Genomic DNA, 25,306 nt, shown 5'->3' on the forward strand with positions numbered 1-25,306 from the left:
ATCCTGTTCAATGACAATAAATGCTATTCTATTCTATTCTATAAAGTCTTCACTGACTTCAAAATAAGAGCATAAACATAAACATTCAAGCACTTGAAGGATCAACAGTCGATAACTGAAACTTCAACATGTCAAAATTTATCCAACTAAGTTTGCAAATTAGTGCTTTAGAATTTATTTAGAAAATTTAATTCAGAGGTAAATGTTTTCAAGGCTCGCAAAATGCTAATATCAGAACCGCTCTTAGCATGTTAGCATAAGTTTGCCCACCACTGTTTGCCTGTAGAATAATAAATTACCTGAACAACAAAGTGACTTTTAAAAAGCAAACACTTTCACTTTTTTGCTTCCTTTTGTCTCTGACAAATTATTGTTTTTCTTCTTTTCACACTCCGACACGTTTATTTTTAATCCAAACATGCTTTATAGAAAAGATTCAGACTGAGAATAACATTGACTGAGAGTCTGACGAAGGAAGTGCTGGAGAGAGACGTCCAATAGTTTGAAAAGCAGTAATTCTTTCCATCATTGTTCATCATCGGTGACCGACTCGCAGCCTAAACGATGGCGGGTTTCATCCTGCAGCTGCTCGCCGTCCCGCTTTCATCGACGGGGTGGCAAACGACGGTGAGGTCACCGCCTGCAGGCAGACAGCCGGCTATATGTCACTCTGATCATTATCAGATGAATTAATGGAACATGTGAAAGCATAGATAAAAATATAATGTGCTGCACCCAGTTAAAGTTTAAGCAGCGAGGACAGCGAGCTACGGCTAATTTACGCTCCAAACAGGAAGAGCTCAGAGGTAACAACCCATAAAAGAGGCCAGAAAGTTCCTACGCTCCCATACAGCAGATCTATTAAAAAAACTAAACAAACAAGGGCTTTTATTTTGTAATATTCATTTATTGTTCAATAAAAATAAATTTTAAAAAAGTGACGTGATGTCTCCTTCATGACTTTGCCTGATGGATCCACCAACAGTTCCTTGTAAACGCAGGGCTGTATTTTTACCACACCAGAAAGGGAATTCAAAACCTTCTTTTCCCCTCATTTCAGAGCCCGTAATGTCACTGACCTTTGACATCTCCAGTGGTCACAGCCCCCCCTCCCATCTCTGGTTAGCTTCACATTGAGGGCAGATACAGTACATTCATCCCCTGATCTCCTCGGTTCAGTTTGAGTCATTTGTCTTTGCAGATGGCCGTCGAAAAAAAAAAAAAAACAGAACACGAATAAAGAGGACATCTAAGCGCGAACACGAGAGCGGGAGCCATCAGTAAAACCAGTTACGACGCATTAGAACATCTTTATACAACAGTTTACATGTAAAACATGTCTGTAAATGTGTAAGAAAGGTCAGCTCTGTAAACAGTGAGGACGCGTCTGTTAGCGCCCCGCTAGCAGGTTCAACATGCTACAGTAACCGAGTCAATAAACTCGATGCTACATTGTATTTACAGTAATAAACGCTGCTGAGCCTGAAGGAGTAACTTTGGAGCAGAACATAATTTCATCTGCTGCAAAAAATAGTCAAAGAAGCTGGAATAATGAAATGTAACATAATGCTGTGATATGTTAAAAAGGGAATGTTTGGCTGGTTTGTGCAGGAAGATCTGTTAGAGGAGCCAGAACTGTAAACAAATATTTATTAATACCTAATATAAAAACTCATACCTAAAGTAATTTGAATTAAATTAAAAAATGCATCTGAAAAGATAACAGTTTCAATTTAGCAGATACTTTTATTACACTTCAATTTTTTCTCTCTCTCTTTAAGAATCAAACATCTGGAATAAATTATGTACCAGATTTCTGTGATTGGAGAATTTATTTTGCTTTAATTCAACTGTTTTTTTTCTCAGTTTAATCTGTTTCTACTGTTTCACATGATCAATTATCTGACATATATGAACATCTCAATCAGGGACGCACCAATGCAAAAAGCAATTGGGCCGATATTGAATCATATTACTGTTATCAGCAATAACCAATATTTGGTGTTATTCAGATTTCACTACCATTTCAACACCTTTGGGGGGAAAAAATAACCAGGAACAAATAAAAAATAAATATTGGCCCAGTTTTATTTATCGGACCAATACTGATATGTTAATGACTGGTATCGGATGTTGATGCCAATATTTTGGTGCATCCCTAATCTCAATATCGGGAATGGCATGTTCTAATTTTTAAATATTAAAAATGCAAAAAAATTTAATTTCCTAGGAATTCTGATCAACTTAGAAAGTGATTTTTTTCCCTTCCATTTTGATAGTTGGGTAACTTATTGTAGCACCAATAATTTTGTTCTAAAATATGATTCTCGTATCGAATCTCCAATGTTCCATTGTCAGTGTTTTAGTCTGGAAGATTTTTGGTGGTGCACCGCCTTCAACCTCCATGTTTGATGTGTAAAATCTTTAGTTTCTGGGGAAATAACTGCTAAATATGATGTTTTAAGAGCTTGGTGACATTTTTCAGATTGGAGACACCAGAAGACCCATTTGGTCTTAACCCCCAACACATTAGCCGTTAGCTTTAGCATTTTGTACCATCTAGTGTGAATTTATGCTAAATGAAGACTATCTAAATGTCTTAAAGTGTTCTTACAACAATGTTTGACCTTTACTGTGCATGTGTTTCTCAGAAAGGCCAGTGAATTTCTACAGCCTCACCTGGCAGGTGAGAACCTTTTATTTGCCTTAACTCATCTTCTGGGACGTGCTTTTAATGCTTGTGATCTGCAGAAACACAGGACTTCCTGAAACCTGAAAAACATTCCTGATGCATGTGGAGAAGAGATCAGCAACAAACCCAGAGACGTGGTTGACGAGGTATGAAGAATCAAATCAAAGCAACTTTGAAACATCCAACTGATGCTCCATGAAAGGTCAAAGGGCCAGAATGGCAGCTAATGAATGTTTGCATTATTTCTATTTCAATTCAAATCAACATAATGGAGAGTATTGCTTCTTTTTCCCTGTTTGGAAAATTAGCTGGTTTAATAGGATCTATTTTATCTAGAGTCGACTTTAAAGAGGACAGCACCACCAAATTTTGTGCTAATGTTCATTATTTCCTGCTTTGCTGCTAAAAATCAGGCCTGGGAGAAACGGAGAGCGGCTCTGACCGGCTTACAGGTCAAATGTTTTACCTCTGAACACGTTGCAATAACGCATCTCTTTCTGTTTAGCTGTCAGGATGCAACGACAGCAAACTAGGACCAGTGTATAGAAGTACATTTCTGCCGAAAAACTCTGAAGTTTTGAGATCAAAGATTTTCTAGAGAAAATTGGAGATTTCTGAGGTTGAAAAGTAAAAAATTTGCTAGAAAAAAAATCTGAATTTTTTTTAGATAAACCTAAAATTTTCCAGACTAAATCTTCAGAGCCGGAAAAGTAAGTAAACTGCAAGAGAATAAAATCAGAAAATTGGAGATTAATCTCAGAAATTTTCCAGAAAAAGCAAAGAAATTTCATACCTCCAAAAGTCAAACAATTTTCTAGGAAAAAACCTGAAAATTTTAGATTAATCTCAGAAACTTTGTAGAATAAATCTTGGGCATTTCTGGACTTCACAGGTCAAAAAGTTCCTAGGAAAGAAAATCAGACAATTTTAGATGAATCTCAGAAATTTTCCTGAAAAAAAAAAAACTCAGAAATTTATACGTTAATCTAACAAAATTCCCAGAAAACAACAACCTTAAAACAATTTGAAAGTAATCTCAGAAATTTTCTAGAAAACTCTTCTGATTCTGAATTTCAAAAGTCTTAAAGTTTTTCCAAGCACATTTTTAACATTTTGGAGTCTTATGATGGAAATTTACTCCTCCTTTCTTCTGCAATGTCCCAATGCACCGCATGATGATGACGATGATGAAGCCTGCGCCATTTTGGAAACGCACGCAGCCCAAAGTGCTGCTTCCAGCCAAACATCAGACTGTGAGATTTGCTCAGTGTCACGATCTTCTGCTCAACAATTTCTGACAGCATGAAGAAAGTAGGAGCATTTTTTCTTTGTTTCTTGTTGAGCGTTCATTTGGCGTCCATATGAGGGTCTGATGTTCGTAGAAAAAAAGCTCTTTTGTTGGGGAGAACACATTTCATAGAAAGAGATTCTCTGATAAAATAAAAACACTCAGAAGCAACAAAGACGGCCGAATTCGCGGAGGTTTAAAAACCTGAATACGCGTCACACCGTGGTGGCCCGGCTGTGTTTGAGCGCTAGAGGAGAGTAGTCCTTGATGCGAACGCACAGTTTCCCCCGCAGCCACGGGTTCTGCAGCTCCAGGGGACAGAAGTCGTCCTGCAGCCACTTCTCCCTGTTGTCCACCACCAGGACCAGGCCGAAGTGCTTCACCTGCTCCGGGCCGTAGCACACACACTGCTGCTCCTCGCTGCCGCCCAGCAGGCGCCGAGACACCGCGTTCATCTCCTGCACCACCAGCTGGACCATTTCCCGGGCCGTCGTGACCGAAGTTACGCAAAGCTGCAACACAAGGAGAGGAAGAGGCGACGCTGAGCTCGGCTTCAGACAGACACAAACAGCAACAACTAAAAACAGGATGGAAATTCAATGAAACTAAAAACCCACTCAGTACTACGGGTCAAAATAAGAAAGAAAAGGAGAATAAAGTCATCAGAGAAAAAAGTCATTAGGATAAAGTCTGAATATTTTATCCTAAGTTGCAATATCAGAAAAAAGTCATAATAATAAAAGAATAAAGTTGGTTTAAATAGTAAAATAGAGGTGGAACAAAAAGTTATGAGAAAAAGTTGTAATTATCTGAGAATGAACCACAGGAGCTGAAAATGTTACAGATATTGGAGCTTTGATCCCAGTCAAACTGAGTCTTATGATAATAATAGATTTTATTTATAATATATCTTTAGATCTCGAAAGCAAAACAAGCGATTGTAGTGGATAAAATACTTCAAGAAATAAAAGAGATTAAAATGGATGTCTAAGAAAACGAACCCAAAATTTTGCTAAAAATAAATGTCTGAACTCCGTTTTAAGCAGTGGGTGGATTGTTGTCATGGAGGGCATTCCGTAGCGCCCAGAGGGAACAGGTGGTGGCGCTGCGGTACCTTGACGCTGGTCTCGTTGGGCAGACCGGTTCGGTACTGTGGGTAGACTCTGAGCGTGGCGTGGCAGCCCTTCCTGAACACGGCCGGCGACGGCGAGTTGAGTCTCTGCGTGCCGCTGTCCTCCGATAGCGTCCGAGCCGGCGGACGCTGCGGCGCGCAGCGCTCGGCGGAGCAGCAGCGGTCCACCGACGACGGCCGGTGCCACCGGCTCTGCGGTGAGGCGGAGGGGGAGGAGCAGCGGGGTGGCGGCGGCTGCTGGGCCGACGTGCTGGACGGGAACTCCAGGCTGCTGGTCCTCACGCAGAACGCCTGCCTCTTCTCTGTGATGTGCAGCAGCTCGATTTGCCTGCTGGGCAGGATGAAGTCGCTGTCGAACAGCTCCGGCGGGCCCCGCCGCTTTTCCCGCCCTCCGCCGTCCCGCCCCAGCTGAGGCTCCGAGGCCTGGAGGACGTCCGGCGTGGAGTCCCTCAGGGCGCCGCGCCCGCCGCCGCCGGGGCAGCTCAGGCCCCCCGAGCCGCCGCCGTCGCTGCGCAGGAAACCGCGCGGCTCCAGGGGCGCCGAGGAGGACAGCGGGGACGGGGGCAGCAGGTCCAGCTCACGCGGGCTCTGCGCCCGGCTGGAGTCGTAGTCGCTGTCAGTGGTGAGGAAGACTTCAGAGGAACCCTCTTCATCCGACAGACCAGGGTAATCTGATAATAAAACAAAATAATTCATCTATTTTGAATTTAAAGTGTATAAATCTGAGAATATGCTCTTGCATTATTATGATATTATTACCGTTATATTACTTGAAAATGTTCTTAAAATAACAATATCACCGTCTATCACAATAACTTCCAGAACAAGTTATCATCCAGCAACATTTGTTATCATGACAGACATAAAAACACTTCAGCTTTGTCACATTTTGTCAGATCACAACTACTGCAGCTCTGATCCACTGTGTTCACGTCCGATACCGATATCTGACGTATCGGTTGATACTGATCCGATACGGAAAAATGGCTGAACTGACTTAAACATGGATGAACTGAGTTGCATATTAATATCATAACTCTGCACTAGTGCAGCACATTTTTAAAACACCAACAGTCAAATATGCAAAAACAGCTTTCAGTGAAATTAGGAGCAGAACAGAGAAATAAATGTGAAACTGGTTCAGAAACTGCAATTACAATCTCTAAATATAATGCAAAATAAATAATAAGAGTATAGAACGTCTGCAGGGGTTTCTGACCTGAGTGTTTGCGGCAGGGTTCTGGTGAGGGCGTGGGGGAAGGCATGAAGTCCGGCTGGGACGAGGTGGAGGCCGGTTTGTCTGGCAGAACCTCTTTAGAGAAGTCTATGATCCAGCTGATGGAGATTCCTCCTGTGGGCTGCTTGTAGCGGGCGTACTGCAGGGCGTCCATGATCCAGCGGGCGTCCCGCCACATCTCCTCCATCTGCTGCAGAAAATCAATTCAGCTCATCATGAATATTACTGCATATTAGGGATATATTGTGAATAGACAGGGAGGAAAGGAATGCAAAAAAATCTAATCCAGAAAATTTTCTAGAAAATTCTTTTTGAAGTTACAATTTTTCCTGGAAAAATAGTCTGAAATTTTCGGATTAATCAGAAATGTATTGAAAATTGTCCTGGAAAAACTCAATTAGTGTTAAAAAGTATAATTGTTTTTTCTCCCAAAAAAAGGTAAGTTAAAAAAAGTGATTGAATGAAGTACAATTAAAGAAATTGTAATAAAAAAAAAAGTAAAATTTCCCCCGAAACTAAAAGTTTCATAATAATCAAAGTAAATTCCTAGAAAAACAAAAAGTTTGAAGTTAAAAATTGTCTGGAAGAAACTCAGACGTTTTGAATTTAATCTGGAATTTGTTGAACATTGTTGCAATAAAAAATGATTGAAATATTTTCTTTCTTACGTTCGCCATAAAAAACAATTCTGAGCTTGAAAAGTAAATTTTTTAAATCTTATCAATATTCTAGAAATAGTTTAAAATATTTTTTGAACTGTTTTCTCATGCTTTGTTCCCAACAGAGAATAAAAGAAAATCTGTGAATTCAGAAATAGAAATATGATTAAACAAAATGTAACATCACATAAATTTCTTCGAAAAACAGAAATGATCTGGAAAAAACTTCTGATACCTGCATTTGCTCCTGGACCTGCTGGTGCTTCTTCTTGGCGGCCAGCAGCTCGGCCTCGGAGAACGCTTCCCGCAGAGCCTGCTGCGACATGAGCGACTCCAGCTCCAGCAGCGCCGACACTCTGCAGTACTGGCCGATGAAACCGGGCCAGTACGCGTTGAAGTGGACTGGAAGGAGGCAGAAACAGAGTCAGGAAACGCAGGAAGCCGTCGCAGCGCGTGAGAATGTTTCTGAATTTGAAGTCGAACATTTGCTAGAAAAAAACTCAAATATTACTTTAAACCCAGAAATCTGAAAAACCAGAAAATTTTTAATTTGAAAAGTCAAAAATTTGCTCAAAGAAAACTGACAAATTTTGAGATGAACCTCAGACATTTTCTGAGAAAAACAGGACATTTCTGAGTTTCAAAGTCAACAATTTTGAACTCAGAATTATCCATGTTTTTAGTACATTTGTGAATTTAATTACTGAGTTTTTTCTAGCAGAGTTTGACTTTCAAAGCCCAGAAATGTTCTTAATTTTTCTAGATATTTTTAGCTGAAATATTCTCCTCCTCTTTGTTTCGCCGTTTATTGGCTCTAATCCTCGGTGGTGGAAACGCGGCTCGGTTCCAGGCGTCGGTTTCACCTGATAAAGTCTGTGGTCAAGAAGGAAGCCGACTCCGGATCCACTGACCGAGTTCGAAGCTCTGCAGCGGCAGCGTGAGGAGTCCGGACCGGGGCGAGTACGGCTGGTTCTGGCCGGGAGCCGTGCACACGTCATCTGAAGGCGGCAGCAGCAGCAGGAAGGACACCTTTTCTCCAAACTCCAACACTTCCTGGCTGTAGATCCGGAAATCCTGAGCCTGGAGAAACACAGCTCTGTGAACAGACTTTTTACATTATTGTTCTCTTAAAAACTATTTACACTCAACTATTTACAGGAACTTCTTTATATTTCACAGCTCAGGCTTCACTTATCAATGGTAATTATGCAGAAAGTTCAATAAACTGTTTTTATATTCTATAATTGCTTCAAAGAGTTTTCCACACTAGAAAAAAGCAAAATATTACCAAATATATTTGTCCAGTTTCTAGTGCAAATATCTTAGTACACTTAAAATAATAAAAACTAACTTTTCAGCAATATATAAAGGCTTGTTTTAAGACAATAACTCTTTAATATTGATGAAAGATTATTTTATCTTATTATAAATGAAATAATCTGCCAATGAAACAGTATTATTTTTAACAATATTAAGCAGGGTCCTATATCTTGACGAAAAGTTACTTTTATGTTAGGTATATTAAAATATTTTCATGAGAAACTAAACCAAAATTATTTTGGAAACTTTTTTTTTTTTGCAGCATTCTGGTAATTTTTTTTATTTGTTGGAGGATTATATTTTCTCTAAGAGATGCAAAAGTCGAAGTTAAAGATTGTCATCAACAAAAGGTGGAACGCCAATGAAAATGGTTTAATATCTTGCACTTATTCTTTATTTGCTGGAGATTCTTTGAACCAGACAGAAAAACAACCAAAGAAAAACTGTGGAAGAAAAAACTCTGCAGAGCAAATGATTCAAACCAAAACTGCATGAAACTTTGGCTGCTGGGAAGCAAAATGGCGACGTTAGAGGCGGTGGAGAGGTTCTGCTCAGGACTTCACTTTAAGATGCTGCAGCGGAGGAAGTGCAGCAACAGAGCAGATTGATTTCTGATTCTGCTGCCTGACCGTTGCTTCTGGACTCACCTGGTTTCCAGGGATGTTGATGTGTGCCATCAGGTCCTTGACTGCGGCGCGCAGGTCGTGCAAGAGGCGATGCGGCGCGCTCTGAACGTCCTGGTCCATCTCCAGAGCTTCATCCAGAGAGCTGAGAGCCTGCAGCCACTGCCACTCCTCTCTGAGGAGCAAACCAACTGAGAGTTATTACAGCTCAGCTACACAGCGGCTGTCCATGTTACACTAATAAATGCTTCAGGTACCAAGACGTGATGACAGGAATATTTAAGTGTGCATGTTTAATAAGACCGAATGAGGAAAAAGTCAGATTTCTGAGAAAAAGTCAGAATTTTTGAAAAAACCCCCCCCCCAAAAACTCTGAGGTTAACGTCAGAATTCTGAGAAAAAAGTTACAATTTTGAGAATTAAAAAAAATATTAAATCAGATTTCAGAGAAAAAGTCTAAATTTTGAAACAAGAAAAGAATTCTGAGATTGAAGTCAGAATTCTGAAAAAAGTCAAAATTTTGGAAAAAAAACAAACATTCTAAGAAAAAGTCAAAATACGAAGAAAAAAGTTCACATTTTGAGAAAAAAATTCTGAACTTAATGTAGAATTTTGAAAAATATCAGAACTATGAAATTCTGAGAAAAATTCAAAATTTGGAGGAATTTCCTGACTTTGATCTCATATTAGTCAGGATTATTTTTTCAGTCTTTCTAATCCTCTTCTGTAAACTTTAGGAAATTCAAAAAAAGCGCAACACTTTTATGTTAGTTTAATTGGAGTTGTGCGCTGCATTAGTTTTTACAGTGAAGGCTCGGAGCTCCTCCCACCTGGACACGTTGCCGTTGTCCCGTATCTTGGTGTGACAGAGAACGTTGGGCAGCTTCTGCGGCACCAGAACCCTGATCTGCTCCACCGACGTGCAGAGCTTCAGGTAGCCCAGGTACAAACCCGGAGACAGGAGCTTCCTGCTGCGCCTGTGATAGGCCAACTTCTCCTGGGAACAGCAGAGAGCATGCTGGGAAGCATTCCTGCAGACTCCATCAGAACACGCTGGTTTCCATGCAGCTCAACCTTAAATCAGGGCTGAAAATGATCCTTTTTTTCATAGTGCAATTTGTTCATAACGCGCCACAAGACAAATACTTTAGTGAGCTGTGGTTTCGCCAGAAGAATCTGCACCATTGTTTCAGAACCACAAGAACAGAACCAGCGCACACTGGAGACGAAAACAGCATTGCAACAATGCTATCAGGTTTTGGAAATCAGCTTGTGGTTCCCTTCAGCGCTGCGACTTCAGTGAACAAAACATCAGTTATATAAGATTCAGAAACAACTGTTAGGTAATAATTACAAAGTACAAAATTTATGACTTCTTCTGCTTAAACAGTAAAATACCGATCGCTCGCTGTGGATTCATTCATTTCTCACAAACAATGGTAACTGATGTTTGTTTAAATGGGTGACAGTGATTGGAGGGACTTGTAATTGGACACACTTTTCAGTTTACAGATCTATTACTGCGGCCTCGGGTTTTCGAGGTCACAGTATGAGAGAAATGAGACGTTTTCGAGAAACGTCTCATTTCTCTGAATGAGACGTTTCAAAATATGACAGAAATTTCTGAAACAATCATATTAATCGTGATTAATCGATTATTGAAATTGGCAATCATTTAATTGTTGACTAGAGTATACAGACACCCAGTTGGTGAAAAAAAAACATGTACAAACTACAAAAAATAAATAGATACTGCATTTAACATTAAAAACTTTGATCTGTAAATAAGTTTTAGCCAAAAGCCGAAAGTGGTTAAATGAAAAACATGCAGAATGGACCAATTTTTCAAATCCGATTAATCGATTAATCGTCAGAATAATCATTACTTGTAGCCCTCGAAATTTCAGGGAAAACATTTTGTTGTCTTTCTTTGTAACCTTTAATTTATCCAAATTTCTGTTCAGGCAAAACAACAAGAATGAGGCTTTCTGCCTTCCATCCCATCCCTTACTGCTGAGGAAACTCTGAGAAACAGAAATAACCGTTGTGCCGCGCTGAGCTGACGTCCCGTCTGTGCGACTCACGTGGAGCGTGATGAGGAGCGTGTCCAGAGCCGTGGGCTCCTCGGGGGAGGAGATGGACTTGCGCTGCAGCTGCAGTTTGCAGAGCTGCGTCCAGCGCACCCCGTCCAGGTTGGGGCAGGCGTTCATGTCCTTCAGCAGGACCAGCAGCGCGTTGCCATGTTTGTCTTTGATGGGCTCAAAATACACCTGGCCAAGGTCCTGCGTTCCCAGCATTCCCTGAAAAACAGAAGCGCCAAGAGTTATCAAAAAGAGGAAGACGTCGGGTGATGGTTCTGAATATTTGCTTGTAGAACCATCAGGCTACCTGCAGCTGGGAGACGGCCTGCAGCATCTTCAGACGGGTCTGCAGGGTACATGAACAGGAGGACTGAGAGGGACTGAGACACTGCTGGAGCCAGGATATCTCCTCCCATAAGTACGACACCTGCAACAAGGTTATGAGTCAAAGTGGCTTCCAACAAAAACTGCACACAATAACCAGATCTGTTAATCTAAATAATCTAAATAATGTGTTGCTGAAGCAGGGAAACTTCTAAAACATGCTTGAGGACCAAGGTCAAGACTCACCTTGGAAACCTTCAAATACTGTTTAATGTGCATTATTTTCAAGTTTTACACATTTTCAGGCAAAGAAATGGAAGAAAATTTGACAATATTTTATTTGCTGTGCATAAGACTAAGTGAAGTCTTAATTGGTAAATAATGACGTTTAAAAGCAAAGTTGCATTAAAATTTAAATTAAGTGTTATTATTTACCAAATGAAACTTGGTGACAACAGTCAGACATTTATGAAGACTTCTTCGTGTTCATGACCGGTGTTATGCATCAGTTGAAATAAAATCAGGGTTTCCTCAGTAAATTATAAGCCTGGAAAGATTTTCTTTTCCACCAGGCTTTTCCTGGTCCCCCACCAGGCTTAGCATTGCTTACTTATTTAAGTGTTTTTAAATGTTTGCATTTTTTAAGACTTTATAGTTGGTGATCCAAACTTCCAAAGACATAATTATCAAGTTATATTTTCCAATTTCCTGTCAACTTTAAACATTTTTTAACTCGGAGACACGGCGGGCAGCGCGGCCACCAGGCTTAGCAAGTTTTCAGGGGGAAACCTTGAAAATATTATAGAAATTGTCTTTGTGTCTCAAAACCTGATGTAGTTGTTAGCTAAGTAGCTCTTTGCAAAAGCTAACATACCTTCTGAACACTTTCGTCATGCCATAACCCCAAATTGTATATGATAAGCAAACACAAAGTATACAATCATGAAGTCAAAGGAGAAGTGTAGTAAACACTTTCCTGAGTCTCTACATCTATAGAGCACATTGGTTGGGAAACAGTCCGTAGATCCATGGTGACTCTGGAGGATTGATGCTTTGCTAGTGCAGGTTGGAGAACCGATATTCAGGACACATTCCTGTTTTCTACCTTGGTAAACCAAAGGAAGTCCTGCATTAGGCTGCTGGAGTACGAATCTTCAATCTCCACCACAGGAATCTGGTCCTCTGGAGTCACCAGCACATTGTCATCTCTGTAGAATATGGAGGTCAGGTAGAGACCTCTGCAGAGGAGCACAGCCAGAAAACAAAACTGAGCTTCAGCAACTAAAATCAGGCCAAATACTGAAAAACAAAAGTTATCTGCTGGAAAATAATGACACATCTTAGAGATAATCATTAAAAGATGAACGTCTGATGCTTCTTATTGAACGTTAGCTTACCTTTTCAGGCTTTTTACGAATTTGCTGTTGGGTTGGAAGAGATGCCGGAGGCTTTTGGATACAGAGTGCTTCCTGCCTTGTGTTGGCGCTTTGCATTGCTCTGTGGGAAAAAACCGGCTGAGTCTTAACACATAGTTATAAGACGTTTACCCGTTTAGCAACAATATGTCCATTATTGGTGTTGGTTTGCAGTTTGATTGGTTTATTTGGTTTTAGAGAGATCTGAGAAATTAATAATGATACTGGCCAATTTTCACCAATTCAAGGTTTTACTGGGATGAATTGCAAAGTGATATTAAAGCTTAGCAGATGTGTGCAGAGGATCCAAAACCTGAGTACAGGAGTAGTGATACTGCAACATATTTTTATCCAAATAAAAGTAAAAAGCAGCTGCCCAAGAAATTACTTAAAAAGGTATTTGGTAAAAAGTACTGAGTAACTGATCAAATGATCAATAATTCAATATGTTAAAAAGACATCAGATGGATCAAAATATAAAAGTGAGTGGAAATGTTGGTATTTTAAAAACCAAAATGACAATAATATAATATAATATAATATAATATAATATAATATAATATAATATAATACAATATAATATAAAATTATTTAAAAAAATATGAAAGTTTAGCAGAAACTGCAGGTGTATCTAGAGTTTGTTGGATTTTTGGTTCAACATTTTGTTTTTCATTCAGTAGAAAATCCAGAAATTTCACTCAAGAGAAGAGACACTTCAATATAAAATCACTCAAATAAAGGTAAAAAATAAAGAGTAGAAAACCACCTCCTTAAAGTACATAAAAAAAAAGTAAATAGTTTCTACTGAACTCTTATGATCCTGAGTCACTCGGACCCACCGGTCCTTCCCCTCACCGACCCGACGCTCGGTCGGTTCTGCTCTGTCCTGATGAGGCCCAGGTTTAAATATTCCAGCGACAGGCTGTTAGGTGACTGACAACAAACCTGACAGGTCCAACAACATGGCCGACTGCTTCTCGCCTCCCCTGCTCTAGTGTGGTGCAGCACAATTTAGCAGTCATGCCGGCAGACTATTGGCCTACAGGGAGCCACTAGCTGCAGCGTCTCAGGGGAGCACTAACTGTGTGTACATGTGTCTGTCTGTTTACATGCGCTCACTGTGGCGGCTTTGAGTGGAGTCTATGTGTAGACTCCAGAAACCTGGGTAATTCATGCAGTTGTGTCTTAACCTTTAGCCATTAGCTGACAGGTAGGTCAGTTAGGTCTGTAGGGAAATGTTTATTTATACAGGGCCACAAGGGGCTGGAGGCAAGAGGGAGAGGTTTATATATATATATATATATATCTATATATATATAGATATATATATATATATAGAGGCATGCATGCATGTAGGGTTGAAGCGATTAATCAGATTAATCTTTATAACTTCATTAATGAAATAACTTTCAACTAATTTAGTAATTGATAAATCACTGAGTTTATTATCCAGTTTGGTGAAAAACATATTGTGAGCAGAAATTAAACCAAGACATTTATGATTAAAACACTTTTGTATGTAGTTTATTTCAACCCCTGATGGTTTGGTTTTGAATTTCAGGCAATAAAATGTTTATTTTCTTCTTCAAAGAAGGAATTGAATTATGCATTTGCATATTTTGACATATATCTGGAAATGTATGGAAAAGGCTTGAGTGGTTAAATGAAAAATCTGTAGAATGTGACATTTTTTAACCTAATTGTCAGAATAATTGACAGATTAATTGGCTATTAAAATAATCGTCTGCTACAGCTCTGATATGCATGTTGGCAGTTGGGCTAAACCATTTAATCACAGATTTTTCTTGGTTCATTTGAAATAAGACAAACTAAACTTACAAGTAACTTTTCAGCAACACATAGGAGCTTCTTTAAGTCAATTATTGATTTATATGTTGCTGAAAAGTAACTTGTAAATTAGTCCAAAGATATTTGACGGCTAGAAACTAGACCAAAGATATTTGGTAACATTTTGTTACTGCTGCTTTAGCCTCATTAGACACACAGAGGATCCCAGGTGATCATCCTCTTCATCTGAGATGCAAAACAAACTCATTTTCTTCACGTCAAGGTGAAGTAAGCAGAAAAAGTCTGCACCTTCTGCCCTCACCTCCCCATCAAACACTCTGCTGGCCTCAGTCCCTGGTTGACACTGAGTAAGACAGACAAGTAGGGCTGACTGCTGGGGAGGCTGTGTTAGTCAAGGCCTCTTTCACAGTTTAATTAATAGTGTTTGGACAAGAGGCAGAAGGAGGTGTGGGCCGTAAGCCAGGCTGGGATGAGGCGTGGGGGCAGGGCGAGCCAGAGCTGAACGAGAGAGCATGTGTTTGGATATTTGTGTCAGTTCGTGTCCCAGTCCGTCTATCTTTACGTGCAAGTTTACAGTATATGTGTGGACAGTAGACAAGACGGCTGGTTCGCCGTGGGGGGTGCGAGAGGGAGGCAGCGGCAGTCGGTGTTAATTTATGCTCTTCTCAGACTCCAGCCTGAGACTCGTCTGTTACAGGAATAACAAACATGACCCGGGGGACACGCCACCTTGACTACCGTGCCTGAACTCTCAAGCTCAATCAGTTGCCGTCTGACAGACCGAGAGCCACTCAATACTGACTATTATATTGCATCTGAGTCCGCTGCTAATGCGGCGCAGCCACAGAGGACAATAGTAAGTGGTGTTTGAGACAACTTCGCTCAACAGTAAACGCGGCTCGCTGTCAAGCGGAAAGCGGGTCGGCGTGGACAGATTCTGACACTTATGGGGCCGGCGCACAGGCGGCAGTGTTTGGGGATATAAACAGCTCGAGTGTGAGAGACGTTGATCTGCATTTTGTCACAGAGAGAGAAGCATTCAGCAGCGAGGGCTGAGTCATGGAAAGACTCAGGAGGGCGAGGGGAGGCGGCATGCCATCTCGGTGTGTGCGCAGCCTCAAGTACTTGTCATGCCTCAGATTGTAAAGTGTCCGTCAAGGTGAAACGAAACACAGCAATTAGTGAAAACGTGTTGCACCTGCGACGCTGAGCGGTTTCCTCAGACTGAAACTGCAGATCTGCTCCACTGACAGCCGCTCGGGTTAGTGGCCGAAGCCTTTATTACTGGAACGCAACGGTTTCTGCTTTTACCTTTTAAACCAGCAAAAACACAAACTATCTCAAAATAATTTTGGTCTGCTTGATCGTGCAAATGTCTTAGTTTACATGAAATAAGACAAAAATAACTGACAAGTAACTTTTCAGTGAGATATAGGATATTAATTTAAGTAAAACATTAATTAATATTGATGAAAAAGAAAATTTATTTTACTAAAACAAATTTTTTTCTCTAAGTGACACAATCTGCCAGTGGAACCTTTTCATCAATAATAAGGAATATTGGCTGACACAAACTCCCACATCCTGCTGAAAAGTTACTTCTAAGTAACAAAACTAAGATATTTGCTCTGGAAACTTGGGAAATATTCTTGGTAAGATTTTGTGTTTTTGCAGTGTTTATTCTACAGTGATGCATTTTGCACTGCATAAACAAAATGTGTCTAGTTTCCATGTTGAAATGCAACAAAACTAAACATAAAAGCTTATTTTAAGTTATGAATATTAATAGTTCCACTGGCAGATTTTTTTCATAAGAAAATGACTTATGTGAGATATTTTTTTAAATTAATATTTAAAAAATATTGACTTGAAACAAGCTCCAATATCTTGCTGAAAAGTTTCTTTTGCCTGATTTTCTTTTTTTTGTTTCTTATACAAATTATTGTCATTTTGTTCGTTAAAATAACAAAATCTAATTATGTAATATTTAGATATAAAATGATTGATAATTTCATCAGTTACTCTGTTTATTTATTTATTTATTTTACCAAAAACCTTATTTCCTACAATTTCTGGCTTCTCTACCATATTGTGAGACATAATGTTAAAAAAAATATTAACAAACTAAAAGGGATAAATTTAAAAGGTTTTTGAAGACGAACTTAAACATTCCCCAATTCTGGGATACAAACAGTAAAGACTAATTTAATGTCAGAATAAATCACCGTGGCACCCGCAGTGGCGATGAGCTTCTTTGATCTGACCGAGCAGCTGGTCCAGCGCCTCCTTCTGGCCTCTCTGGCGTGGCGGGTGGCCGTCCACGTCCCTCCAGCCTGCAGAACGACGACAAAACGCCTCAGAAATGCATCGACACTTTCCACATCCAATGAGATTATGTCACCAGTGGGGATAAAGCAGCAGCATCGGCGCCACACAAAATACTTTACTGTGTTTTCGTACAAAAATAAATGAATAAATATGTCTACTGGAAATGTGTTTAATTTATATCAAGTCACGTTTTTTGCTGCCAAAGGTTCCATTCACAGAAGATGGTTTGTGATGATTTCATGTCTCTGCAGTGAAAGAACCAACCAGACATTTGGCAGATTCATTAGGAATCAAAGTAATTTGTTTTATATTGTGTAACAAATAATTACTGGAAAGTGTGGGAAGTACACGCCTAAATCAACAGTCCCACACAAACAAAGCACTTTTTAGTCAGTGCAAAGGTTTTCATCCAGTTGCTCTGCAAAGATTGATCAAACTATTAAGTATGACCTATGATGCTTCCTGTAAAAGGTTGGCACAGATCTAGATCCTGAAACATGTTTATCATCAACATTTAATTTTTTTATACAAAATAATTTATAGATGATGACATTCCAGTTCTCCTTTCAGAACGAGCCGTTTTAGGGCGACCTGTCACTTTAAATCCAAATAAGCTGCTGGCCACGCCCACCAACTCAACATTTACAGTCACATGTGAAAACAGAGGCACTATTCTACAACCGCGCCTCATTGAAAAGCAGTTTCTGAGTGGCAAGTAAAGAATAAACACTTTGCCTTTTCCAGCAGCCGTTGTACAGTGCATACAGCGGTAAAACCAGCTGACCAAATGTGCTGCAGCTCTGCTAGGGGCAGAGCAACAGCCCTAATTGGGGTTGCTAGGTAACGGGGCTGTGGTTGCTTGGTGTGAATGAGGTTTTTGAAAGGGCTCATTTTTCAGACAACAAAAAACATGAATATTGTGCCGAACAACATCTGGGTTGTGTGAAGCAGCAGAAACCCAAATGGAAATACAAAAACATGCAAAATGTGATTTTTGCGTAATGGATCCCCTTTAACCAAATGATCCAAACGCACCGAAAGAATAGTTGTCCTATAAAAACAAACCAATCTCTCTTGTTATGCAAGAGTGGCTATTCAGAAAAAAAAAGACTCTTCAGCACATTTTGTGTGACTACAGGAGGATGAGTCAGCGATAACCCACCCTGACCAACCATCACCCTCATCCCGAACCCCACCTTCCTCCTGAGCCCCCGGGGGGTGCAACGGGCCGAAACACGGTGCCCTCTATTCCCGGAAAGGTGCCTGTCCCGACAAGACAAGCGGGCCCTTTAACGGGCGTCTACGGCCCGGCATAAGGCCCCCACTGTTGGGGCCGTGCCGCTCGCTGCAGCACAGACATGCAAATATTTCCAGTGGTAGGCCCAAATGGAAAACACAAACACGCAACATCCAAATTAGCTCCGAGAGGGACGGAGGGAGGCGGGCGAGAGGGAAAGCCTAGTTTCACTAAACCGACACCACATACACACGGGCTGAAAAACAGTGTGTGCTGATGAGCACAAACATGTTCATGTGTTCCCCAGATGTGCCAGGAGAGAACCAGTAGAACCACAAAGACAGAGTGTTTGGCTTGTTCTCTGTTCCAGTAGGAATGTAACAACTGGAGAAACTTTAACAGCAGAAATAACCCAGAGAGAAACACACAGGTTTGATTCTAACAACACGTTTCTTTTTCAATGAATACACAAAATGACGTCACAATTTACACGCCAAGATTCACATTGAAAGACTGAATGTCCATCAAACACTGTAAAACCTGAGAGGAAAACTCAGTCAAGTCATCATTAAAAAACAGAAACTCGTCAAAGTGAACATTGTGCCACGTTTTTCCAATGCAACATTTTTAATCTGATTTCTTCCACTAATATAAATGGAACATTTTGCTTGTCCTTTCAAAATAATGGAAACAGTTTCACTTAGTAGCAGCTTCTGTTTTTGCAGAGGCTGCAGGAAACAGGAGGCCACTTCTGTCCGCTGGGGTTGCTAGGCAACCAGTGGAGTTCCGCTGGGGTTGCTAGGCAACCAGTGGAGTTCCGCTGGGGTTGCTAGGTAACCAGTGGAGTTCCGCTGGGGTTGCTAGGCGACCAGTGGAGTTCCGCTGGGGTTGCTAGGCGACCAGTGGAGTTCCGCTGGGGTTGCTAGGCGACCAGTGGAGTTCCGCTGGGGTTGCTAGGCGACCAGTGGAGTTCCGCTGGGGTTGCTAGGCGACCAGTGGAGTTCCGCTGGGGTTGCTAGGCGACCAGTGGAGTTCCGCTGGGGTTGCTAGGTGACCAGTGGAGTTCCGCTGGGGTTGCTAGGTGACCAGTGGAGTTCCGCTGGGGTTGCTAGGCAACATTACAATTATACAGCTTGTTTTCTAGACACCAAAAACATGAAGTTATTGCTGAAAAACAGCATGGAGGTTTTTTTTCGGCTGCTTTTCGACACGTCGGATGGATGAGTTTGTAGAGTAACGGCAAGTTTAACTTCTGTTCACTGTCAATTGGAAAATAGTTTAATTCAACTTAATGGTTGTATCAGAGTTAAATTAAAAGACTCAAATTTAATTTGCCAATTAGCAGTGATTGCCTTGGAGCTCGGCCAGTTGAACGTAGAGACAGAAGATGAGAAAATCACCCCGGTCTGTTCCTCCGTCTTCAGGACACATGAAGACAAATAAACGGAGACTTACTGGACGGTGCAGCGCAGGCCGGGGTGGAGAGCGTGGGCGGGCCCCAGCCCTTCATGTTGTAGGCTGACACCTGCACATAGTAATGGGTTCCCTACAAACGACAAGTAGGCACAATTTACTGGAACAACTCATCTTATAGACGCACATTACAATCATTATTACGATTATTTTATTTATTTTGGACAGACAAAATATAAAAACAAGAAAAAATGAAACAAATTTTACATGATCTGGTTGAAAAGATTCTTTCTTTATTTAAACAAAATCTTAAATTTAAACCTCACATTCTCATCTTTAAATGTAAAATTATTTGCACTTTTTAACATTTTTGGTCCATTTTCCCCAATAAGCTCCGTTTTAAATACTTTTTTAACCTGGTTTAACTTTTTTTTTGATCCCTTCCATAAATTGACTCAAAACACTGAAAACATACAAAACTTCTTTTTTTTAATTCTTCTCTTAAGTTAAAGCACTCCTTCTCTGTCACAGCATTTTTTTTTATATATTGTGTGGAAGTTGATGGCTTCTTACATTAAATACGAGTTTCTAAGGTTTAAATGATTCAGAATTTAAAACATTTGATTTTTAAAATAATGGTGCGACCATTATTTATTTATTTGGGTTTTGTTTTGTATTCGTTCACACAATAAGTCAGATGTGAGAGTATTAGACAAAATAAATAAAATTTGCAGACCTCATTCCAAAGATAGAAACACGTTTTGATTTTATTCTGCGGTTTCCATCCAACATGACACCCAAAGATCTGATTTCATGGACTAAATCCAATTAAACTTAGTTAAAGGTTATTTTAGGAGAAGTGGATGTAAATCTCCATGATCGGTCCTCTGTCTGAGCTCCGGTTTGCAGACAACGAGGCTCTGGTTTCTCTTTTCTCAGCCCGATCCATAAGAGCAGCCGCCAAGATCCGCTGACCCCACCTTGACCTCTGTCATGTGACAGGAGAGCCCTTTGGTTGGGACTTTAAATGGGAGGGTGGGGGCGGTTTTTCTCACATAATGACGAATAAAAATGAGCGTCCGCTTGTCTGTCTGCTTCAAATCGGCAAACATAAATCAGTGAGGGAGCTGAATCCCACCTCTTTCTCAAAGTCGGATTTAAACGTCTATCACAGAAGAATCTAGAAATACATCTTGAATAAAATACTAAATAGTTTCCAGGTTCAAGCTGGTACGTATGTAATAGTAGGGGCTGACTTGTGGGAGAATAGCTTGTGAATTTCCTCACAACAGCTGGAGAAGCAGCAACACAGTTGTTTCCTTGTCATGAATAAACTTCAACTGCAACTGCTTCAGTAGGACGCTGTTTATCATGGATTAGCAGGGGGAATATGTCTGTCTGTTGACTCTCTGAGCAAAGAGCCTTCAAATAAATTCATGTTATCCTGCAGTACAACAATCCTCCACACCAAAACATATAAAAGCTAGAGATACTTGCTGCATTGCTGAGCATTTGCTGGTACGGCTGTCAGGAAAAAGTCTTTTCTGTCCTAATGACATGGAAGCACTTAGTGATCAATGTTAAATACGGTGGAGGATCCATCATCCTGTGGGCCAGTTCAGGAACTCGTTGATTTAACTGATTTTATTGGTTTTGGCCAAGAAAATCTGAATTCAGCAGGATGGTGATCCAAAAAGTTTATCCAGAAGGAAAATGAAGCGTTCTGATTGGTAAAACAGAAATGAATAAAGTATTCACAGCAAAAGTTTGACATGAGGGAGTTTTGTAAACAGAAGTATTGATAAGTGATTGAGGCAGTTTTCACACCAAATTGGTTCGATTGGGAACTAAAACTGCAACATTAGTTACATTGTGGTTCTCTTTCATATTGTGTCAAACAAACCAAGCTGTTCCCCTCCTCACCTGTGGGGGCGCTGCACCAAGAAATAACATAAAAACCTCTGAAAAAGACACTGAGCGCAACTTCCTGTTTCACAAAATGCAAACAAAAATGGAGTGACATCAGAATCTAGTGATTGGAGGATTTCTCTTTTTTCTTTAGGCCATTTCTCCTGCTAGCATTAGCCTAGCGAGTTTGTTTTGGTTGTGCTTACCCAGAATGCCCTGCGCTAAAGTTCACCTCTGATCTGCGCGGTGTTCACACATGAATTCAAGCCACACCAGACTGAGGTTTTTAGGTGGACCAGAGTTCGCTTTTTTGGCTCTCATCAGAGTTTATTACACTTTCCATCTTCCCAAACAAAACAAACCAAATCCACAGAATTGAGAAACCTAATTAAAGATTTTTCTCCTCTGAGATGTTGCTGCTGCAGTCAGAGAAGATGCTTTTAGTTTTCTTTGCATATTCTCACCAATAATTTTAAATGGAAATTTGCTCCAAAAGTCATTTAAACAGTTTTTTGGATGTAAGTTTTTAAATCTGTCCCTGTAATTCAAGTCAGAACCGAGAAGCAGAAAACATTAACAGGTTCTAGAAGAACTCACAGAAGTCAGTCCAGTGATGTTGCACTGTGGCGCCGCTGCATCGTCCACCATCATTTCACCCAGCATGGGGCTGAATGAAGGCGCCGCGCTCCAACACACTTCACAATCACAACAAATGTTAGTTAATCAGAAGAAACGTTCAACCGGTCGATAAACTGAGCGGACGTTTCCTTTAAGAGCCGCTGACCTTTGTACTTGGTGACCACAGCGGAGTTGACGCAGGCAGGTTCGTGGAAGTCAACCTGTAAACTGGAGCTGCTGCTAACAGACAGCAGAACTTGACTGGGAGCATCTGGAGGGTCTGACAGCAGAACAGAGGAGTAAACTGACAGAGAAGATTCACAACCTTTAATTCAGACAAAACTGCTGACAAAGAGCCCAACCTGAGCAGCAGAGGTGGGCAATGCTAACTAAAAGCTAGTTGCGCTAATCTAAAGCATTAGAAACATAATTTTTGCCAATGCTAAAGAGCTATTCTGACATTATAGGACAATAATGTGCTACAAAATGACTGTATGTAGTGAAAGTAATTAATGAAATGCAACACCAACACAGTAATTAGTGAAAGCTAACAATAATGCGCTAATTTCAATTGTGCTCTGCATCACATCGTGAGTGGAGACAAAAAGGCAAATGACACACTTCATGTTCATTTTTACATGTTTTTTTAATCAACAAGTTTGATGTTTGTTAATGTGTTCGTTTCCTGTGAACCTCATTTGTCATTCATTCAGTTTAATGTAAAAAAGACAAAAACAATGAGAGAGAAAATGAAAAACAGATTCTAACAGATTTCAAAATAAGAACTTAAATAATTATTAACAAATCTTCAGTCAGCTGAAAGTCACAAAACTTTATTTTAACGTCTTTAGCATTTAAGCTAAGTGATCTGAATGAAACATTTGTGACATTAGCAGGCAGAATTGTGCTCACCACTGCTTGAAGTTGGGATTTTTACATTATTTACCCACCAAACTCATCTTTTCACAAAAGGCAGGATGATGAAAGTCAGGGGAAAGTCAAAGCATCATTTATTTCTGAGGAGTTGCCCTCAGCTGACGATCGCATGGTAATGAGTTTCCCAGGGTGGGACTCTTTACCTCGCCACCGGCAGACAGTCAGGAGAGGAAACATGCTGGACAGAATGATGAAGACTAAAAATAACCGCTGGAGGAGAGTTATCAAATCCTTACTAGCATGCTCAAAGCCCATCTGCATGCGTCTGAAGAGCCGCAGCCTCCACTCCCAGGCCTTCAGCTGCCTCTCCTGGTCGGACCCCTCTCGTTCGCCGGGACCCTCGCTGCGGACCTGGGCCTGCAGCTCCGACACCCGCTGCTCGGCCTCCTGCACCAAGGTGGCCAAGTGCACCGCCCGGCCCTCCAGGCTAACAACTGAGACACACAGAGAGTAACCGGTGAATGACCAGCAAATTCTACAAAACATATGGACCCCCTGCAGGCACAACGCTGGGCGGCAAAAAGACCAAGTATTAACTTAAAACTAACTTCTTTTTCTTTCCAAAAAGTTAGTTTGATTTTATTTCAGGTGTATTAAGATTTTAGCACTTGACACTAGACTAAAAATACTTGTTAAGTTGTGTGTTTTTGCAGTGTATCTCTATTTATACAGTAATTATTTTTATGTCTGGAAAGTCCCAAAGATTTGCATTGCATTTTGATTTTCATATCAAATAGGAATATTTCTGTCGTAGAGGCATTTCTGAGCTGGTGTGATTAAGAATCTTAAAAGGTTTTTCCAATCAAATCCTCACCATTGCAGTGTTTGCTGCCCGTTTCTCCTCTGTTGTTGATTTGGTCTCTTTTTCACCTTGTACTGATATGAAAAGTTTAATTTCTTTCAATCAGATCACAGCAACTTTGTAACAGGCATAAAAATTCGAGGTTCATGACATTCTCAGCCAAATTTATTCTTAGCTCCCACTTTGAAATATGCACCCAAAAAACCCCAAAACCCAAAGGAAAGCCGCCAGGCTGCAAACCGCTTTAGCAGGGCACTTCTGTTTAATTCCTATTTGCCAAAATGCTGCGGCAGATTCTCCAATAAAGTTCATTTATTGTGACTGAGCTGCCTCTCTGGGGATGACATCAGCTAGAAAATAAGGGAAAATGGGGCAATGAAAGTACGAACGAGTGAGAGAGGGAGGAGTGTCCCTCGGTGCGGTGGGAATATGCACGAGGGAGCATCAGCTCAGATGGCTGCTGTAAAACTTCTCGGGGTTTTTTTGCAAAAATTATGGAAATTTTTGTGTCACCGTTCTATTTATATAATGGAACCCAGCCTGACAGAGACAGCAGAGGAATGTTTTCTTAGAGAGGTTTAGGGTGTTGCCACAATCCGGCGAACAATGAAACCCATCACTGCAGTTAATGAGATGTAACACCCCATGAAAATACTCAAGCCGTGGCTGTGCAGTCGGCGATAGAGGCTGCAGAGGCAGGAGACCCAGATCAGAGACGTTTGCACGCTCCGCTGGCAAAAGCATGCAGATTATTTCAAATAAAAGTCTGAAAATGGTTCACATAAAGACAGGAAGAAGACAGTAGCGAGCTGAACTCCTTTGGTGGCTGCTGGTTTCTTGGAGTGTTTGGGACGGCTGCGGGTCTGTTTAGTCTGTCAGCTCTGCGTTTGTTCATTGTAGATTCCACCGCTGAGCGTTAGATTCCACTGTTGACAGTAAGTTTAGAGCTCCGTGTCAAAATGTCCATCTGGGTGTTTAATTCTGCGGCTCCGACTCCAACGCTCTTTATCGGGAATCCTGGACTAACATCACCACAAAAACACCGAGTCTCACCAAGTATTTCTGCTAAAGTTTCTCAGCACACTGGAGATCAGACAATACTAACTGACAACTAACTTTCCAGAAAGAAATAGGAGCTTATTTTAAGTCGAGTATTCCTTAATATGGATGGAAAATTCTAGTTCCATTATTTCACTTATAATATGGGAAAAATGTTTTGTTACAAGTGAAATAATCTGAGTAGATATAGATCTTGGTTGCTAGGTCACGGTTCTGGGCTCTGCTTGCGTTGCTCGGTGATTTGAGACATTAAATTCAGAAGGTTTTTGAAACGGCTCATTTTCTAGACACCATAAAACGTATTGGCAAAAAAAAAAAAAAAAAAATCTGTCTGGTGTTGCTCCTTTTTAATTTTTTTTTTCTAAGGAGCAGTAGAAACCCGACTGCAGGAACAAAAACATGCACATCGCAGAGTTTGTTCTTCT

General features: G+C 40.6%; 1 protein-coding gene across 4 annotated transcripts in view; it reads right to left on the reverse strand.

The window, feature by feature from the left end:
• Window positions 1-896: 896 nt before the first annotated feature.
• LOC129377682 (ankyrin repeat and fibronectin type-III domain-containing protein 1) overlaps window positions 897-25,306 on the reverse strand; it is a 140,175-nt gene continuing 115,765 nt past the window's right edge. For all 4 annotated transcript variants that reach the window (XM_055057783.1, XM_055057784.1, XM_055057785.1 and 1 more), the window contains 16 exons: window positions 23,257-23,454; window positions 22,251-22,364; window positions 22,064-22,161; window positions 19,601-19,691; window positions 16,806-16,913; window positions 12,754-12,853; window positions 12,462-12,594; window positions 11,340-11,459; window positions 11,036-11,251; window positions 9,782-9,948; window positions 8,976-9,126; window positions 7,920-8,088; window positions 7,244-7,410; window positions 6,332-6,539; window positions 5,095-5,783; window positions 897-4,492 (listed from right to left, as the gene is read on the reverse strand). In XM_055057783.1, the coding sequence (XP_054913758.1) occupies window positions 4,196-4,492; window positions 5,095-5,783; window positions 6,332-6,539; window positions 7,244-7,410; window positions 7,920-8,088; window positions 8,976-9,126; window positions 9,782-9,948; window positions 11,036-11,251; window positions 11,340-11,459; window positions 12,462-12,594; window positions 12,754-12,853; window positions 16,806-16,913; window positions 19,601-19,691; window positions 22,064-22,161; window positions 22,251-22,364; window positions 23,257-23,454 (3,026 nt within the window). In that variant the 3' untranslated portion in view covers window positions 897-4,195. The remainder of the gene's footprint in view (window positions 4,493-5,094; window positions 5,784-6,331; window positions 6,540-7,243; window positions 7,411-7,919; window positions 8,089-8,975; window positions 9,127-9,781; window positions 9,949-11,035; window positions 11,252-11,339; window positions 11,460-12,461; window positions 12,595-12,753; window positions 12,854-16,805; window positions 16,914-19,600; window positions 19,692-22,063; window positions 22,162-22,250; window positions 22,365-23,256; window positions 23,455-25,306) is intronic.

Source organism: Poeciliopsis prolifica, unplaced genomic scaffold (genome assembly GCF_027474105.1).
Source record: "Poeciliopsis prolifica strain line A6 unplaced genomic scaffold, Auburn_PproV2 SCAFFOLD049, whole genome shotgun sequence".
NCBI classification, from domain to species: domain Eukaryota; kingdom Metazoa; phylum Chordata; class Actinopteri; order Cyprinodontiformes; family Poeciliidae; genus Poeciliopsis; species Poeciliopsis prolifica.